Source organism: Mesocricetus auratus, unplaced genomic scaffold (genome assembly GCF_017639785.1).
Source record: "Mesocricetus auratus isolate SY011 unplaced genomic scaffold, BCM_Maur_2.0 Super-Scaffold_100003, whole genome shotgun sequence".
Lineage (NCBI taxonomy): Eukaryota > Metazoa > Chordata > Mammalia > Rodentia > Cricetidae > Mesocricetus > Mesocricetus auratus.
In genome coordinates, this window is record NW_024429188.1 from 89,122,475 (window position 1) to 89,142,129 (window position 19,655).

The following is a 19,655-nucleotide window of genomic DNA, read 5'->3' on the forward strand; positions in this document are numbered from 1 at the left end:
CAGGAGAAACACATGTGACCACCTGGGGAAATCTGTAGCTATGACTAGGGAGTGAGAGAACACTGTAGCATCCCTTCTTGTTACACAGACAGCACCTGAGGCCTCCTCCAGTATACAGTCATGGTGTCACTGATTAGTGCAGCCTTGTTGTAGATGTGAGTGGGGTAGGACTCCACGGTCAGTGCCTAACAGGGAGATGCTTCAGGGAATTTGAAGGAAACTATTCAGGATTGTTGAATGGAAGAGTGGTCCTATAGCTGCTCCTGTTGCTCTAAGATAGTGTGCTTTTGTTATCTGGGTGTCCTGAACACTTTGTACTTAATGTCCCTAACCATGCGTTCTCCCTTCTTCCAAATGTGGAGCCTCCCATTGTATGGAGTTTGGAGCAGGAGCCGATGAAGGAGTCTAGAGATGCCGCAGTTGAAGCAGATGGAAAATGAGGAGAAAGTTTGCAAGGCAAGTGGAGGTCCTTTGAACTGCCAGTACCAAGGAAAGTCACATCTGCGTTGTCTATTTAAATGCCATTTCCTTGGTACCTTACACACATACCTTAATCATCTCAGAAGGCACTTGAGACAGATATATTGAGAATTTACCTCTTATTGTAAACATAAGGGCTGAGGAATAAGGGTGTAATAATAGAATGTTGGTGGAAGCAAAATGTAAGACCCATGACAGAATTAGCTGCTGGCCCATGCTACTCATGGCCACAAAAGTTGCACACAGAAAGGGAGGGTAGGAAAATAATTGTGAGGATCCTAATTATCATTTCAATGCCTGTGCCTTGCAAACCCTGTAGGTGGTCTCTTTCAAAGTTTCTGTCAGAGTCCAGGGATGGAATTTAATCCTCAGTCTGTGTTTCTTCATAGGGTCTTGCCTTGTGTTTCTTGTAGATTTGAAGTCTTCTGGTCATAGCAGGATAAGGACAATATGAAGGGTGACAAAACACCTAATATGGACCTTAGAAAGCCCCTGTAGTGTACATGGCTTACTGACTGTGACTTCGAGGTGTTACCTCCTGGAAAGAGACCTTGGCACTCCATTAAATGACATTTCCTTGATAACTTAGACATGTTTCTTAAGCTCAGAAGACACAAAACAAATGCATTGGAATTCACCTCTTTATTGCAAATACAAGCACTGAGGAAAACAACATGCAGGAACACAGTTTGGGTGGCAGCCAAATCTTATGTGCATCTGAATCCTGAGCAAAGGTGGCTCTTTAGGGCTTCTCCACAATCTTCAGAGAAACATGCTCTGGGAAGCAGGAGGAGAACCTTTGAGTGCTTATAGCCTCTTATATCTCCTGTATTGTTCTCTCCTCTTCCAAAACCATCTCTAAAGTGATTGGGAAAAAGGAACAGGTTCAGTGTAGTAAACCATTAGGATCATAATTGAAGTACTTAAAAAACAACAAGAATCTACAGAATTATATCATGTACTAATAGACATACATGGACTTTGTCATTTCCAAGTTATAGTAACCAAGTAGTTTCCAATTGGATTTAGGTTGTATTCCACACTTTGAAGCCCATACTTGGCACCATAATTAAGACCAAGAACAAAACAAGTGTGTCAGTGCAACCCTAATTACTGTTATATCAAATGGATTTTCTGTGCTTACTGACCTGCACTCTGGCTTCACTGATACCCATGCATGCTGCCATACGTTTTCTGAGGGTAAAAAGGAAGGCAATCAGTATTTGGAATTGTGGATATGTAAAAGTAAATATGAAAAAGGTATTTTATACTTGTTTTGAAATTTTTGTCTCATTCCCTTGATAAAGAAATATGATAAATGGATAGATTATTGAATCTACTTTAATCCAAAAAAACCACTGTTAACTTCAAAATGTTTTACATTGGTATGGATTTTAGTTCATTGATACAAATTTAAAGTTAATTTTGTTACACTGTATGTATATTTCTATTCTTGTTTAAAGTATTGTGGTTATATAGCTCAATTAAAATGTAATGTATAATTGAGAAATACAGGTTTACAAAAATACAGTTAATCATCTACAATAGTCAAACTTAAGGTTATGTTACTTAGGTTTTTTAGATATGCAAAGATATATTTCAGATAGACAGGTATTTTTCAAACATTTCAAAGACCCACAGAATATGACATTTAAAATGTTTTAGTAACTTAGAATTTTCATGACAGTGAGACACATCTGATCCTGATATCACCAATGTACTGCAGGGAAGATGATGGGCATCAAAGAAACTCCTTATGGAGTTTATTTTCTTTATAACAAAAGCTAGTCATGTGAGCAAAGAAACTGTCCTTGCTTCAATTGCTGACAGTTACTGTCTAAACTGGATCAGCGGGGCACAAGAAAGGTGATTGCTAAGCTTTGCCATGACAAGATATGACAGTCCTTCAAATTTTCCTGCTTCACAGGAAAGTCTGTCAGATATACTAGGCTTGTAGGTCAAAGATGTATGATCCATCGCTACAATAGGATCCTTGAGTCAGCTGCTACTGTCATTTCTCACATCTTTTGGAAGTCATTTGTTTGCACTTCCTGTTTACTCAGATAATACTATTTCCTTCTCAAGTCTTTGATGGAGTTGAAAACTAAACAGTTATAATTAAAGTTTTTCTTAGTTATAAGAAACTACATATAAAACTTTAAACTTACCAAGATAGGATAGATAATTAAATATTTTCTTGACTTTTGTCAGGTACAAATAAACTAGATATTGTAACTATAATTCCTACATGATAGCTATCTTATTGCCGGTAATTTTACTATGTTAAAGTTAAAACCTTCCTTTTTATTTAGACAAAAAGGGAGAAAAGCTGTGGAATATTCCTGTACACTGTGTAAATTATGCTCTGATTGGTTAATAAAGAAGCTGACTGACCAATAGCCAGGTAGAATAAGGTTAGGCAGAAAAGCCAAACTGAGAATGATGGGGAGAAGAAAGATGGAGTCAAGGGATATGCCAGCCATCTGATGGAGAAACATGATGTATTAGAGCATAGGTAAAGCCATGACACAAGTGGCAAAACATAGATTAATAGAAATGAGCTAATTTAAAAGTAAGAGCTAGTTAGTAATAAGCCTGAGCTGTTCAGTCAAGCATTTTGTAATTAATATCAAGCCCCCGAGTGCTTATTTAAAAGTGCCGACAGGATGGGGCAGGACAGAGAAAGCCCCATTTATATTCCCTACCTTCTGTGATACTCACTTTGAGAATTTTGAGGCTTTTAGAACAACTTTATTACCAAACTATCATTAATAGATGTACAAACCAAAGCTTGTTCCTGATAAGCAATTTGAAAACCAGTAACATAGACAGTAAAAACCTCAAAAGAAGTGCTTCTAATACTCAGAATGGAACTCAGATTTTATCTGTGGTAAATGACTTTACCTGCTGAGCCATCTTGCCAGTCCAAGTAAAGAAATATAAAAATCACACCAGGCAAAGATGAATGTTATATACTCTCACAACACTAGCCACAGAATCCTGAATTCCAAGCACGATTGGAAGCTGAGGCTAGAGGCTCCCTGCAAGTTCCAGGGCAGCCTTGCTACAGATTGAGGTCCTATATCAGAAAGCCAGAAGAGAACGTCACCCCCACCCCCTGACCCATACACTTCCACCCCTGCCAGAATGCGCCTTCAATGCCACCACAAATAGACGAATGGAGATGGGGCAGACCTGGAACTCGTTGTAGAACTGGGATAACTTTCAACTTCTGCTGTACCTGCCTCCAATTTCTAAGATTACAGACCTGCACCACCCCACTCAGCCTGTCCCACCCCATCCCCTGCATCCGTTTTTAAAGTTTTAAAGATAACCTTCCATTCTGTAGCTAAGGCTGGCCTGGCACTCAACCACTGTAGCAAGACGGCTCGGAAGAACAGGTGCTTGCCTAAATGCCTGAGTTCAGCACTGGGGATACACATGGTAGAAGAAGAGAAACACCTCTCATAAGTTGTCATCTGTCCTCCACTTGATATGAACATGCACACACAAGGACAACACACACACACACACACACACACACACACACACACACACACACTGTCAACATGTGTACGAGCGCGCATGCGCATCCTTGCGCGCCCACGCAGGCTTAAAATAAATTAAAGAACCGCATTTCAAAATATAATAAAAAGAGGACAATAGGGGACCCTGGAGAGGACCGAAAGTTCTCCATGTATTATTTTGTTCCCCCAACAAACAGAAGAGCAATGTGTGCATTCTACTCACGCTTCTGCTGGACTGATGTAGTGACTGCGCCGAAAAGTGCTCTCTAGCTCTTGCAACTGAGGCAGGGTGAATCTATGGTGGTGACGCGGGCGGCATTCAGGCACCAGAATTCTCACGGGATGAGTACAGGTCCACCGCACTGACAGAGGAAGCGGCGGCACAGCCTCATTGCCTCCCATTCCCTGGTGACCTGGATTATTCTCCTGGCCACTGCCTTCAGCACCACGCTCCTCTTGGTTCCCTTCATCCACGAGGCCTTCAGCACCGGCAGCAGAGGGACCTTCTCCACTTAATTCTCCTGCTGCTTCCCCTTCTGCGGCTGCGGCTCCCTGCTCAGGCTGGCCCTGTGCAGTCTCCTCCTCATTTCTTCCCTCTCCTCCCGGCAAGACCATCGGTGTCTCAGCACCTGAAAGTGGGGGGTGGGGAGCAGAGAAAGAACAGATGACAGGGCATAGGGGGTGCGAAGTCCCCGTGAAGTCTCAATGAAGCCGGCAGTGCACACAGCACCTGTCCGGTCGCAAGCATGAAACACTCCTCCTGTCATGGACATTGCCAACCCACCATTCCTAGCACACACTGACCATTCCATCTTTCCTTGTCCTTGTCAGATCTCACGTGAAGTAGGTAATCGACATTTTGATGCTCCATGTCATGTGGGCTGTCGAAGTCGCTTGCGGCTTGCTGTCCGTTATGCCTTTGAAGAGTCTGAGAGGGAGCCCCCTACAGTTCCGGAAGTAAGGCCTCTCAACCCACAGGGGCTGGTTTCCGGTTTCCGCGCCCCATAGTCTATATTAACATGTGCCGGATGGCTCCTTGGCGTGAAGTCATGGCTTCCAGTTCACCTCCTTTTCCTATGGGCTGAGCCCCTAAGGTTCAAAAGTGAGGGCAGTTTGGAGCTTCAGTAAGCTGGATGTGTTGTCAGGGAAGGCATAGCACCTGGGCTAACTTCATGAATCCTTTTGTTCTGTTGAATTATCTTCCTAAGGGACTGGTGGTGGCCAACTATGGGAACTGATTTCCTAGGAGTAAGTGGTACCTCATGCATTTAATCACAGCACTCGGGAGGCAGGGGCAGGCAGATCTCTGTGAGTTTGATGCCAGCCTAGTGGTCAGAGCAAGTTCCAGGACAGCCTCCAAAACAATACAGAGAAACCCTGTCTCGAAAAATAAAACAAACAAACAAAAAAAAAAAACAGAAAAGGAAAGATCCCCAGGAGCTCTGGAGGCTTTTTGGAAACGAGAGGACAATGTCTCTTGGCCCCACACCGGGTCCCTGGTAGTTGGCAGAGAACGGACATTAAGTGAATGCGTTTATCTGGGAGATCTCCTTGGACTTGCACAGAAAGTGAAGTTAGAGCCTGTGGCGCGCCCATGCTCTCTGCCTTGCAGGATCTCGGGCAGGTTGCAGGGTCCGGGGTTGCTCTGCAGGCAGAAGAGAGGGCTCAACTTCACCAGGGCTACTGAGGAGGGGTTTCATAGTACTGTTCAGACTTCATGAGTGCTGGAAATTCTGTGAGAATTGTCATACCTGTGCTGAGGTTCCTGAAAGTTCTTTCCAACACACACGCACACACGCACGCACGCACGCACGCACGCACGTGCACACACACTTCTCTGAATGATTTAAGTGTGAAGAGAAGGCCTTTACTCCCTGGTCTCCATCCCAGATCTGTCAGTCAAGCAGCCCCTTCGCTGGCATGTGGTCAGACTGGTTCCCGGGAAGCCAGCACTTTCTAACATGTTCTCCTCAATCTTCGTTTTCGTTTTGCTTTGTTTTTCGAGACAGGGTTTCTCTGTATTGTTTTGGAGGCTGTCCTGGAACTCACTCTGTAGACCAGGCTGGTCTCAAACTCACAGAGATCCGCCTGCCTCTCTGCCTCCTGAGTGCTGGGATTAAAGGCGTGCACCACCATTGCCTGTGAACTAGCAGGGGTCCTAAAGTATTAGCATGTGTCCAGGCAGTTCCTGTTTTGGGGTGGGAATATTCTGGAGCCCTGGTGCTGGAATTCTTCCATGATAAGACTTACGTTACAGTTCTGGTAACTGCCTAACCACCAAATCTGCACATGTATGTTTCCTGCCTTTTGTCTTTGCTGAATAACTTGAATCTGCTGCTGGTGAGGTGTCCAGGGTCCTGAGAATTATTTTCTCTGTTTTTGGCTGTGATGTAGCTCATTTTGCAGCCTTTACCTAACATGTATAAAACCATCTATGGTTAACCTGATGCGCTGAAGAAAACAGGTATGATGGCCCAGTGTTTCAATGCCTGTTATCTGAGCCCTTGGGAGACTGAGGCAGGATGATCAGCTTTTCAAAATCATCTTTGGCTAGTGACTGAGTTGGAACCAGCCTGCAATGCATAAGATGTCTCAAAAATAAGGCATTCATTTCCTTTTATCACTACTTATTTCTCTGTTTACCTGTCATGCTGTGAGCAATGGACCTGATTTATTTATTTATTTTTCTACTTTTACTGTTTGAGAATTGCATCCATGCATGTAGGAGGAAGTCTGTATGCGCCGATAAGCGCATGCATATAATGCAGTTTGATCAAATCAAGCCCACACTGCCTTCCCCCAATCCTTCCCTTTTCCCTCTCACCATTTTCCCTCCCACTTTCATGTTTTTATAACCCCCCTGTGTCTGTGTATATATGGATGCAGGACTACTATCTCCTGGAGCACGTAAGGTCTCCTCATGGCCATCTCACTGAAGAAAATCGACTCTCCTTCCTCCAGAAGCCACCAATGGCTTGAGTGGAACCTCAAGAGGCCCTCCCCTAGTTCATGCTGGCATTTTGTCTGGCTTTGTCCTGTGCAAGCCTTTTTCCTTTAAACTTCTTTATTGAATCTTTGGGGGTTTCACATCATACACCCCAATTCTGTTCACCTCCTGGTCCCCCATATACCCCTCATCCCTGCCTCACTCCCCAAAAGCAAACATACAAAGTAACCAAGCAAGCATAGAAAAGCACAATCCTCCCCCAGTGAACCAACACAGAACAAAAACCATGACAGGAACAGAAAAATCTCTGCTTCTCCTTATTTCCTGTCTCTCCACAACCTCTTATCCATCCTGATGACATTGGAGCCTACACTGTGTCATATAATGTACCCCTTTGTCCCATCAGCTTGACTGGCAACCGTCCATTGCAATAAGTCACTGGTCTGGTTCAAGGCCTCTGGTTTCTGATACACCATCATCACTGGATCCTCACAACTCCTCTGGGATATCCTGTGGCTAACCCTCGTCTTGGAGATCTTGTGGGTATTGTTCCACAGGACCAGTCCCTTCACGAGTTCCATCAGGACCTAGATGGAGTAGATGCTAGGTTGGGTCAACCTAAGGCCACTTGTAGGCCTGGGTATTAGCCAGGCAAGTCAGATCGAGGCACTGGGGCCACCTCGGGCAGAGTCAGTTCCCTTACGCGCATTCCCTCAGGGTAGGTTCATCTTTGCCTTTGGTGAGTGGTGGGGGCCCTCTCTTCTGAATGCAGGGGCTAGCTCTCTTGCTGTAGTGGACAGTGACAAGCAAGGCCAGCTTTCCCGGGGCAGTGAAGGGCAGCCGGCTCAGCATGGCCCTCTGATTTCATCTCACATGGTTCCTAAAGTCTCCTTAAGTGACACTGGCCACAGACATCAACATAGACCCCAGCTACAGCTAGACCACAGACCCAGACATGACCCTTGATACCAGCTTGGGCCTGGATTGCATCCTGGCTCTGGGTGGAAGGAATGGCCACTCAGGTGGGAATGGTCCAGGCAGCTGTGAGGCAACCGGACATCACCCAAACCCTGTGCTCTGTGTGATCATTGGTGGCAATAAAGGACCTGGACTTCAACTCAGACCACACCTATGGTAGGTTCATGGACCCTAACATGGTCCGCAGCAGCAGCTGGGTCTGGATATCACCACTGCCCCAGCAGGAGTAAGGCCCTGAGGCACTAACATAGCCCTCTATCTTGGGTGGTTGCATGGCCTTCAATGGTAACAGGAGCATCATCAGACATCAGCACAGACCCTGGCATTGCCGTAAGCTCTGTGCAGGTCTTTTATAAGCAGTCATAGCCACTGAGTTCATAAAAGCAATAGCCCTTTTGAGTACTCTCTGCTTAACTTCAAGGCCCAATTTTAAACTGGGCTTTTGTTTTCTTGGTGTTTAGGTTTTTGAGTTCTTTATATGCTCTAGACCCCAACCTTTTGTCAGATATATAGCTGGCATAGATTTTTTTCCATTCTGTACCCTGCCTTTTTACCAGAAGGACGTTTCCCTTCACTGTGCTAGAGCCTTTTAGTTTCATGAGGTTCCATTGGTCAGTTGTTGGTCTTAATGCCCATACCACCCAGGCCTGTTCAGGAAGTCATTTCCTGTGCTAGTATGTTGAATCATATTCCTCCTTTTCTCCTTTATCAGGTTCAGGGGATCAGGTCTTCAGTTGATGGCTTTGATTTATTTGGAGCTGAATCTTGTGCAGGATGGGAGGCGAGGAAGAGAGGGGTCTGAGCAGAGTAGTTAAGTGTAAGTGGCCGGGGCATCAGTCTGATGGAGCAGATCCTGAGTCATTCCAGCTTTGCACAGGTGGGCATGTCCGCTGCATGACTAATTCAACCACGTGAGGGACTAAGAGATAAGGGAAAAGTGCTGGTGGACATGTTAGAGGAGCAGCAAGTAGCAATTGAAGTTCTGGGGGTTGGCTCACCAGGAAGCAACGCTCTGATGGGTGAATCTTGGTTAGGCAAGGCCCCCGAGGGCTTTGACCCCATAATGTCTCTTGCTACTGCTGTGCCTTTACATGTTTGCTGCAGTCATTTAATCTTTGGTATCTGACTTGGCGTGAATGGATGTGGGGGATCCCCACTGCCTGTAATGTACTGTGATTATCTCATGGAAATATTCTGTCCTATTGGGCATTTTTACCTGTGAATTATTATAAAGATGATTTTATCCTAAGCTGCACTGTTTAACTGAAGCAATGGTTTTATACACTAATGCTGTCAGTTTAAATAGGATTTTAATGATTGAGGGTCTTTCATAAGTATAGTAAGGAATTATGATAGAAGTTATCTTTTTTTTTTTTGGTTTTTACGAGACAGGGTTTCTCTGTATTGTTTTGGAGGCTGTCGGTTTAGCCCGGCCTCGAACTCACAGAGATCCGCCTGCCTCTGCCTCCCGAGTGCTGGGGATTAAAGGCGTGCACCACCACCGCCCGGCGATAGACGTTATCTTAATGGGAAAATTGGTGTAGGTAAAGGCAAGATATGGTGTTGCCCTCACCCCTGTAAAGCAGGGGCTGCAGAGGATGGAAAAATAAGAACAAGGAAATGTCACACAGCTAGTTTCTCTTGAGGAGCTCTATAGACTGTGGCTTAGGTTAATGATTAAGAAAAACAACTGAGTTCCAGAAGCCCAGCTAGCTCAAGTTCTTTTAATCTTAATGTTGGGAGATGTGTTCACAGGATTTAGAGTACATCATAGCTACCAAAGCTTTAAACAATGACTTAAGGTTAAGCTAAGATGTTTTTGTTAATAGATTTGAGGCAGAAAATCTTGGAAAACAATTTAAAAGTTTAGAAAGGCACACTTTTACAGCTCAGGGACTAGTTGAGGTCAGGGAGCAGGAACAATGACAGCCTGGCTGCCATGTGCCTTTCTTGCTAGGATGGGTTGATAACTAAAGGTGATGATTAATTCCCTGTACCCGTTTCTGCCCTGAGCTTCCCGACATAAAAAAAAAAAAACTGTTGATGAGTGGATACACACCCTGAGGATTTAAAGTAGAGCTGTATGTATTTTTAACCTTGTGGTTCTTTTAATATTCCTTATAAAATTACCTTTTGAGATAAGTGATAAGGAGTTTGATCCTTCTTTGTAACCCAAAATGCAGCCTGCCAGAAAAAAAAACTGGCTCAGAAAAATACATTGTTCACACTGTTAATTGATAACAACTTGCTTGGATATGAATGTATATGGGTTCTTGTGATAATTTGTTTTTCATCTTTAGTATGTAATTATGTAAGAGAAATGGGAAGCATTTTTCACCTGAAAAAATAGAATATAAACACATTGTAATTTTATATTGCCTGAAAGATTTTGTTGGGATAAATAAGCTGTAAGGGGAAAAAAGAGAAGAAAGAACTGAGACAAAAGATGGTAGAAAGACCCTGAGAGAGAGAGAGAGAGAGAGAGAGAGAGAGAGAGAGAGAGAGAGAGAGAGTATGTGTGTGTGTGTGTGTGTTTCCCTTTCTTGCTGGCCACAGAGAGGTAGGTTTAGCCCCCCACCCTTGACTGGTTCAAGAGAAGTAAATATAGCCCCCTTCACCAGCCCCAAAGAATTAAGTTTTACTCCCTCAGATAAAAAAGTCAATTGAGTCATTGTTTTGCCAACTCCATGGTACGCCCTCAATTCCTGAGCTGCTGAAGGTTGGTCCTCATGGCAGCATTAGGAAAAAGACGTCCAGCTTCTATTCAATGCCTGTCTGCACCATTAGTAAACCTAGAAAATGACAGGCAGTTGTGTGGCTGCCAACCAGAACCAGAAGACTGGACACAATAATGAAGTACACTGGGTGTTTCTTGAAATTTTAAGTGTTGTCTAAACTCAATCAGGAACTATTTAAGAAATTACAAGGGTGAGAAAACAGTTTAAATATTCATCTGTTTCTAAAACCTCAAGAGCTGTATAATTTAGAAATATACCTTTTAAAGTGTCAGCCAGCTCCTCTTAGGGAGAAAATTATGTTAGGAGTGAACTCCAAGAGAAAAGAGCCTCCTTCTGGTCTGAGCGAGGCGATTATTCTGTTCTGACTGAAGCAGCAGGACCACAAACACAGCACCTGCTAATGCTCTGTAGTCTCAACAGAAATGAAAGACAGTAAACAAATCTGGGAGTTGCCTAAATGAACACGCTTTGTTGTTTCCTGAGAATCCTGTGAGGAGTCTTTTGAAAGGTTCTCTCAGGGGCGTGCAGGGTATGAAATCCCAGGCATAGCTAGAAGCAGCTCCTTCAGCGTAAATGCTGCCTCTCCCAAGGTATATTCCATGTCCCTCTTGCACATCTGTGATGCAGCATGATCAGGGAAAGGATGGAGACATCCTGACAGAGGGCAACATAATGTGTGTGTCAGTGCAAACATGCCACACCCCTTGATAACCTTCTGTGATATAAGAAGCTCACTGATGGTCACTCAGGGATGTCACCCAGACGAGACCTTGTCTTTAAATGGCATTTCCTCAATAACTCCCATACATACCACTCTAAGGCAGAAGACACATGAATCTAATGAACTGACAATCTATTTATTCCAAATACAAGTTCTTAGGGAAGAAAGATATAATAACATTTGTGGGGGGGGCATATGTCCATCTAGAAGTGTCTCATGGTTAATGGCAAAACTTAGGCCTCCTGCACAATCTTCAGGGAGGGGTGGGCTGGGCCTCAGGAGGAGTACTGCTACGCCCTGAAGGATTCTGCCCTCTCCAGAATCTCTCTCTCTCTTCTTCTTGAACCATCTCTACAATGAGAGGAATTTGTTCAGTTGGGTAATTTGCTATCATCACAAAACACACCATGTATCATTAGCTACCCTCTATAACTTAGATTGCACTGAGGAACCTGCTGACCCACTCCTCCAATTCTGTGAGGAGCGGAGGGGCTGGCACAGGCTCCAGCGCTTGCCTAGAATGTAGGAGGCCCTGGTTCCCACCCCAGCACTGCAGAACCGTCCCTGGACAAATGTCCACACATTGCAGGCCCTTTCCCCCTCTCTACTGTAGTGCAGACTGGAGGAAGTTAGCAGCATTGTCAGGCAGATGCAGCAGCTTGCTTCAGACAACTAGAGTGCTGGCTGCCCTCATCTGTGTGTCCTCACCAGGTGCTTCAAACAGCAGGGGGACCGCCCCTTTGGACTCTGTGCTCCCCCATTCCCATCAGTCTCTGTTTAACCAAGTTACGGAAGCTTTATGAGCGAGGGGTTCTGCCTGTGAACTAACCACACACTCAACTTGCCCCGGTGACGATAGAATTTATCCGTAGTTTATAGTATTTTTAATCGTCTAGGATCATGTAAACCTTGACTATAACATTTTGTGTCTTTTATGTCTCATAACACAGGAGTTTATATCTCATAACCCCAGAGACATGTCTCCACAGAGAAAACATACCTAAAAGACACCAGCATTAAAACAGGGCATATATGTTTACCCATGTATAAATATATTATAAACACTGAATGTAAAAAAGACAAAAAAGGAACGGAACATGACTTGCTCCTAGGTACAGTGGAAGACAAAGTTTACAATAGGTACTTGGGAGAGCATAGCAAGAGGCAGGGCCGTCGGGGAGAGTACAGAGTGGATGAGACCACACTGAGCTGGGGCCTGTGGCGTAGGAGGTGGGAGACAGGGGCAAAGGGAGTCAGTGGTGCAGAGACCCAGATAGGTGTGGCAGGGAAGATGCCAGAAATACCAGTATCTGAGTTGGATAAAATATCATAGTGACAAGAATTTCCATTCAGGACGTCCCCAAGTGGAATGAGAGACTTGTCAGAGAGAAAAATGTTCCAAATCCCAGAGGAAAGGTGACCCTTGTCCTTGAGATTGGAGACACTGTGGGTGACAGGAATTCCTGGCAAACAGGTATGGCTTTTGTAGTAACACCAAAGAAAGCAGGCAGCCTGAGGTGACACTGACCCAGTGGAGAAGGAGAGAGGAGAGAGCAGGAGAAAAGGGAGATGGCCATGTGGGGCAGTCGGCCAGAGGAGTAGCCGGCTGGAGGATCCCGAGGCACATGTACATATAGAGATGCCCGCATGGAGGGCACAGCATGGCAGAGGCCAGAGAGAGGAGAGCAGCAGCTGGAAAGCAGGCAGGGAACAGTAGCTGAAGAACAGAACTCTAGGAAATGTAATTAAAGGCTGTGATTGGCCGAAGCCAGCAGAAACACACGACCTGCTCATACCTCAGGTCAGCTGCATGGCTAGGAATAGCTGAGTTCGCTAGCAGGGAGCTCATTTATGCCATTCCCAGGTTTCAGCACCAGGTAAATAAGTAAGTAAGTGACTACCTACCTACCTAAACAAATAAATAAACAAATAAACAAATAAGGAAGGAAGGGCATATGACTGGTCCAGGATTTTGCACCAGATGAATAGAAAAAGAAAGAAAGAAATGAAAAGTAGAGAACAGACTGGCCCTGGGTTTCAGCACTGGGCAAATGGAAAGAAAAAGAAATACAGTGGAAAGGATGGTGACTGGTCCCACATATGAAGGCGAAGATTAGTATAGATCCATGGGAGAGCAGAGGCAGAGGCAGAGACATCTAGGGAGTCCAGAGTGGTCATGAGCAGACTGAGCTGGGTCACATGAAGACAGTGGGGAAGGGAATGGGGAGGGCAGGGAGGGGAAGCAGGTGCAGCACCCAATGCCAGGTAACCAAAGCGAGTTAACTAAATAGGGAAAGGCAGGTGGAGAATGGGCAGTCCAGCCCCTGAGCTGGATAAGTTCAGGGTAGGGGGTGACGTTTGCAGGTCAAGATGGCCCTGTGACAGATAGGGACCTTGGGTGAGGGAGACGCTGGTGGCCAGGCCTGCTTTGGTGTGTTAAATAGGCGCCTCAGCCATCTGTCCCAGGTTCTAACTCTGACAAATACAGCTATTAACACATACAGCGTTTACACATTTTGTATGTTACATATATCCATAATTAGGGACAGGATACTTGTATGTGCAATACACATATGTTTAAGGAGGGAAAGTAGCTTCGTCCTATTCCGTGTCCCCTAGGAAGCTGGGTTTCAGTTGAAACGTGTCCCTTCTGCGTAGTGAGGCTTCTGGTCTACTTTCTACCCACAAAAACCACAAAGCTAGAAAATTACTTTATGGTGGCTGCCGAGATGGCCCAAGGAGTAAGGGCAGTTGCTGGTCTTGTGGACCTGAATGCAATTCCCAGCCTCCAGGGGTGGTGGCTCACAATCATTTTAACTCCAGCTATGGGGCATCCGATATCCTCTTTTGCTTCCATAGGTACTCACATACATGTAACACACACACACACACACACACTAATGATACACACACACACTAATGTAACACACACACACACACACACACACACACAGAATCTCCCCACCTCCCCCACTCTAAAAGGAATCTTTTCAAAGTCGTTTTGAGATGAGGTAAGGTCAAAACAATTGGACAACTCCAATGACAGGACAAGCATATCCAATTCTTGAGGATAGTTCTCAAATGGCCGTGTAGCCAAAGGGCCCTTTGCTGGTTACTCACATGCAGTTTGGCTTCTGTCACGCCCATGGACCTTGCCAGATGTTTTCTGAGAGTGAAAATGACAGATGTTCAGTATTTGGCATCGCAGATGAAATAAGGCTTGTAAAGGACTCTGAATTGATTAAAATTCCTATCTCAGTCCCCTGAACTGTAGGACAGTGACTTTCTACAGTGATTTTAATTAACCAGAAAGGTGTTATCAATAGAAGAAGACCTAAGCACACAGGTAAAATTCAATTTAAAACGCCAATATACACAACAAACACATCAAATAAATGTTCCTACCTTTTGATGTGTGGAGTATAAAACTGTATCAAAACATGAAAGAATAGAAATGCACACATGAAAATCCTGTGTGAGGGGCTTTGCTGGGGTGGAAGGAGAAACACAAAAGAAGATGGATTCTTGGAAATTACCCAAAGATTCCTAAAGTTCAGTAAACACATAAGGATGTCCACCATGCTGATTATCAGGAATATGGCATGTTTTATCCACTTCACGTAATGAGTGTGTGTGTAGGGGCTGAGGGGAGAGAGAGAGAGAGAGAGAGAGAGAGAGAGAGAGAGAGAGAGAGAGAGAGAGAGAGAGAGAGAGAGAGAGAATGTTTCTGCGTGTATGTGAGAGTGTGTGTGTATGGTTTGTGTTGAATGTGAGAACAGCTCACATTGAGGGCCACACAGTCCTGAATCCCAGCAAGAGAGATTTAAGTGAGAGCTTTCCTGAGATTTAGAGGCCATTCTGGGCTACAGAGTGAAATCATGCACAAGAAAATCAGAAGACAAGAAAAAAACAAAAACAAAAACAAAACCCAGGCCTCAACCCCCAACACAAAGGGTCTCCTGGGGACTGGTCTGCTCTAATACAGAAGTGAGGGTGACCTTGAATGTGTGACCTGGCTTCCTCTGCCTCCAACTACTGGCTGGGGCTACAGGCACACCTGGCTTGGTAAACACAGTTGATTTTCTGTGTTGAGATAGTTTTGTCTGTAGCTCAGGCCTCCCAGGAACTCACCACTACAGCCCCAGCTGGGCCTTCTCAGAACTAGGATCACACCAGAAGCCACCATGGCCACCCAACTCTGAAGTTTATCTTTACAGACAACTTTCTTTGAGGAGGGTGCAGACATTTTCAGAAAATGCCAAAAAGAGTGATGAAAAGAAATGTGCCAATGTGTTTACAGCTAGTAAAACACAACGCCAAAACATTCAGGATGTACAAATGTATCTACTTTTTCAACAAAGGCAGAATCCTGTGTTATCCCAACCACACCCTAGGCTTCTGAGACCTGTCCTAAGTCGACCTTACTGAGATCAACGGGCACTGGCCAAGCATTTCTGCTTGGTCCACCTAAAACTATACGAGGAGACCTCCACTCCCAGTTTGCATAGCTCCTACTCCCATCGCAGATCCCTAGGATAGAAAGGCAGGGGTTCTGCAAGCTGGCTTGTGTGTGTGTCTTTTAGTTCTAGAGGGCAGAGTGGAGGCAGGCAAAAGGATGTGCTTGCCAGCCAGCCTGGGAGGAGGGAACCAAGTCCTTCAAGCTGATCTCTGACCACCCAGTATGAGAATCAGCTCCCCCACCACACACCCACCAAGACAAAAGGAAACTTGAACATGTCACCTAAAGTTTTCAATCAATGAAGACAAGAAGGACAGCTGCCAGTGAGCCACAGGCCTCTCTGTACCAGCTGGCTCCCTCCTCAAACGATTGGGAGCCACACGGTCTGCTTACCTTTCTTCAGCGCTTAGTGATTTCTCTGGAAACACTGTTCCTGGTCCTGCAGCAGCGTTCTCATAAATCTGTCACGGAGCATGCCGCGGGCCATCAGCGCTGGCACAGGCTGGACATTGGGCATTGTAACTGGCATATTTCGTACATTTGGCATCCTACCTCGCCCACGCCGTACACGGGGCGTTGTAGGTGGCACAGGACGCACTTGGGGCATCATAAGTGGCATAGGCTGAAAATGGGACATCATAGGTGGCATAGGTTGGACAGGGGGTCCCATAAGTGGCAAAGGCTGTACATTGGGCATCATACCTGGCATAGGCTGTACACTGGGCACTGTAATTGGTATGGGCTGTACACAAGCCATCCGTACTGGCCTAGGCTGTGTATCAGGCAGTGGCATGAGTGGTATGCAAGATACTTTAATCTGTACAGTCTGTACACTGGGCACAGCAATTGGCATAGGATGGACATGGGGCACAGAAACAGGCATAGGCTGTGTATGGGGCACTGTGTTTGGCAGATGCTGGACATGGAGTACATTAACAGGCATAGGCTGTGTATGGGGCACAGTGATTACCATATGCTGGACATGAGGTACATTAACAGGCATAGGCTGTCTTTGGGGCACTGTGCTTGGCAGATGCTGGACATGGAGTACATTAACAGGCATAGGCTGTATATGGGGCACTGTGCTTGGCAGATGCTGGACATGGAGTACATTAACAGGCATAGGCTGTATATGGGGCACTGTGCTTGGCAGATGCTGGACATGGAGTACATTAACAGGCATAGGCTGTATATGGGGCACTGTGTTTGGCAGATGCTGGACATGGAGTACATTAACAGGCATAGGCTGTCTTTGGGGCACTGTGCTTGGCAGATGCTGGACATGAGGTACATTAACAGGCATAGGCTGTCTTTGGGGCACTGTGCTTGGCAGATGCTGGACATGAGGTACATTAACAGGCATAGGCTGTATATGGGGCACTGTGATTGCCAGATGCTGGACATGAGGTACATTAACAGGCATAGGCTGTCTTTGGGGCACTGTGCTTGGCAGATGCTGGACATGAGGTACATTAACAGGCATAGGCTGTCTTTGGGGCACTGTGCTTGGCAGATGCTGGACATGGAGTACATTAACAGGCATAGGCTGTCTTTGGGGCACTGTGCTTGGCAGATGCTGGACATGAGGTACATTAACAGGCATAGGCTGTCTTTGGGGCACTGTGCTTGGCAGATGCTGGACATGGAGTACATTAACAGGCATAGGCTGTCTTTGGGGCACTGTGCTTGGCAGATGCTGGACATGGAGTACATTAACAGGCATAGGCTGTCTTTGGGGCACTGTGCTTGGCAGATGCTGGACATGGAGTACATTAACAGGCATAGGCTGTCTTTGGGGCACTGTGCTTGGCAGATGCTGGACATGAGGTACATTAACAGGCATAGGCTGTCTTTGGGGCACTGTGCTTGGCAGATGCTGGACATGGAGTACATTAACAGGCATAGGCTGTCTTTGGGGCACTGTGCTTGGCAGATGCTGGACATGAGGTACATTAACAGGCATAGGCTGTCTTTGGGGCACTGTGCTTGGCAGATGCTGGACATGGAGTACATTAACAGGCATAGGCTGTGTATGGGGCACAGTGATTACCATATGCTGGACATGAGGTACATTAACAGGCATAGGCTGTGTATGGGGCACTGTGCTTGGCAGATGCTGGACATGGAGTACATTAACAGGCATAGGCTGTGTATGGGGCACAGTGATTACCATATGCTGGACATGAGGTACATTAACAGGCATAGGCTGTGTATGGGGCACTGTGCTTGGCAGATGCTGGACATGGAGTACATTAACAGGCATAGGCTGTGTATGGGGCACAGTGATTACCATATGCTGGACATGAGGTACATTAACAGGCATAGGCTGTGTATGGGGCACTGTGCTTGGCAGATGCTGGACATGGAGTACATTAACAGGCATAGGCTGTGTATGGGGCACAGTGATTACCATATGCTGGACATGAGGTACATTAACAGGCATAGGCTGTGTATGGGGCACTGTGCTTGGCAGATGCTGGACATGGAGTACATTAACAGGCATAGGCTGTGTATGGGGCACTGTGCTTGGCAGATGCTGGACATGGAGTACATTAACAGGCATAGGCTGTATATGGGGCACTGTGCTTGGCAGATGCTGGACATGGAGTACATTAACAGGCATAGGCTGTATATGGGGCACTGTGATTGCCAGATGCTGGACATGAGGTACATTAACAGGCATAGGCTGTGTATGGGGCACTGTGCTTGGCAGATGCTGGACATGGAGTACATTAACAGGCATAGGCTGTATATGGGGCACTGTGATTGCCAGATGCTGGACATGAGGTACATTAACAGGCATAGGCTGTCTCTGGCGCACAGTGATTGGCATAGGCTGTACATTGGGTACATTAACAGGAATAGGCTGTCTCTGGCACACAGTGACAGGCACATGCTGCATACCAGGTATTGTTGCTAGCACAGGCTGTACATGGGGCACCATATGTGGCATACTCTGTAATCCGGGCAGAAGCCCTAGAACAAGCTGTACATTAGGCCCTGTAACTGGCACAAGTGGCATATTGGTCACCATAACTGGCATAGGCTGTGCCTGGGGAAAGGTACCTGACATAGGCTGTATATGGGGCATCCCCACTGATAAATACTGTACAGTGGTCACATTAATTAGCATAGACTGTACACAGGACACCCTAACTGGCATAGACTGTGCATGGCGCACCATAGATGGCATAGGCTGTACCCGGGGAACTCTAACTGGTACAGGTTGCACACGACATACTGTACGTGGCACAGGCTGTACATTGGTCACCAGCTCTTGCAAAGACTGCACACCCTCGGTGCCCCCCATGCCCTTGGAGACTAGCTCCTGAGGCTGCCGCTCATTCTCCTGGCCACTGCCTTCAGCACCACGCTCCTCTTGGTTCCCTTCATCCACGAGGCCTTCAGCACCGGCAGCAGAGGGACCTTCTCCACTTAATTCTCCTGCTGCTTCCCCTTCTGCGGCTGCGGCTCCCTGCTCAGGCTGGCCCTGTGCAGTCTCCTCCTCATTTCTTCCCTCTCCTCCCGGCAAGACCATCGGTGCCTCAGCACCTGAAAGTGGGGAAACAGAAAGATTGGGTGATAGCGCCCAAGGTGGTGCGAAGTCGCTGTAATGCCAAAAGCGGAGAAGTCGCTGTGACCCCCAAAGGCCACTAGGACTCCAGAGGCGGCGAAGTCTCTACAAAGCTAAAAGGTGGCTACGACCACAAAGATGGCGAAGTCGCTACAACGCCAAAAGGTGGCTATGACCACAAAGATGGCGGAAGTTGCCGCGAAGTCGCTGAGACCCCCAAAGGCCGCTAGG

General features: G+C 46.1%; 2 protein-coding genes across 2 annotated transcripts; both read right to left on the reverse strand.

The window, feature by feature from the left end:
• Nucleotides 1-1,161: 1,161 nt before the first annotated feature.
• Nucleotides 1,162-4,919, reverse strand: LOC121139861 (rhox homeobox family member 2B-like). Its single transcript, XM_040743879.1, has 4 exons — nt 4,812-4,919; nt 4,231-4,636; nt 1,629-1,674; nt 1,162-1,338 (listed from the first exon to the last, which is right to left on the reverse strand). The coding sequence occupies exons 1-4, from the start codon at nt 4,876-4,878 to the stop codon at nt 1,288-1,290; spliced, it is 570 nt and encodes a 189-aa protein (XP_040599813.1). The 5' UTR covers nt 4,879-4,919; the 3' UTR covers nt 1,162-1,287.
• Nucleotides 4,920-11,537: 6,618 nt separating this feature from the next.
• LOC121139862 (proline-rich extensin-like protein EPR1) lies at nt 11,538-18,981 on the reverse strand. The gene is made up of 3 exons (XM_040743880.1): nt 16,244-18,981; nt 14,512-14,557; nt 11,538-11,742 (listed from the first exon to the last, which is right to left on the reverse strand). The coding sequence occupies exon 1, from the start codon at nt 18,939-18,941 to the stop codon at nt 16,257-16,259; it is 2,685 nt and encodes an 894-aa protein (XP_040599814.1). The 5' UTR covers nt 18,942-18,981; the 3' UTR covers nt 11,538-11,742; nt 14,512-14,557; nt 16,244-16,256.
• Nucleotides 18,982-19,655: the final 674 nt, after the last annotated feature.

What these genes read in the sequence shown, in the direction of transcription:
- LOC121139862 (XM_040743880.1), bottom strand. Translation starts at nt 18,941, where the DNA reads ATGCCCCATATACAGCCTATGTCAGGTACCTTTCCCCAGGCACAGCCT.
- LOC121139861 (XM_040743879.1), bottom strand. Translation starts at nt 4,878, where the DNA reads ATGGAGCATCAAAATGTCGATTACCTACTTCACGTGAGATCTGACAAG. An exon ending in GGACAAGGAAAGATGGAATG is followed by an intron (nt 4,637 to 4,811) that starts GTCAGTGTGTGC and finishes CCCCACTTTCAG; the next exon opens with GTGCTGAGACACCGATGGTC. An exon ending in TCAGTGAAGCCAGAGTGCAG is followed by an intron (nt 1,339 to 1,628) that starts GTCAGTAAGCAC and finishes CAATCACTTTAG; the next exon opens with AGATGGTTTTGGAAGAGGAG.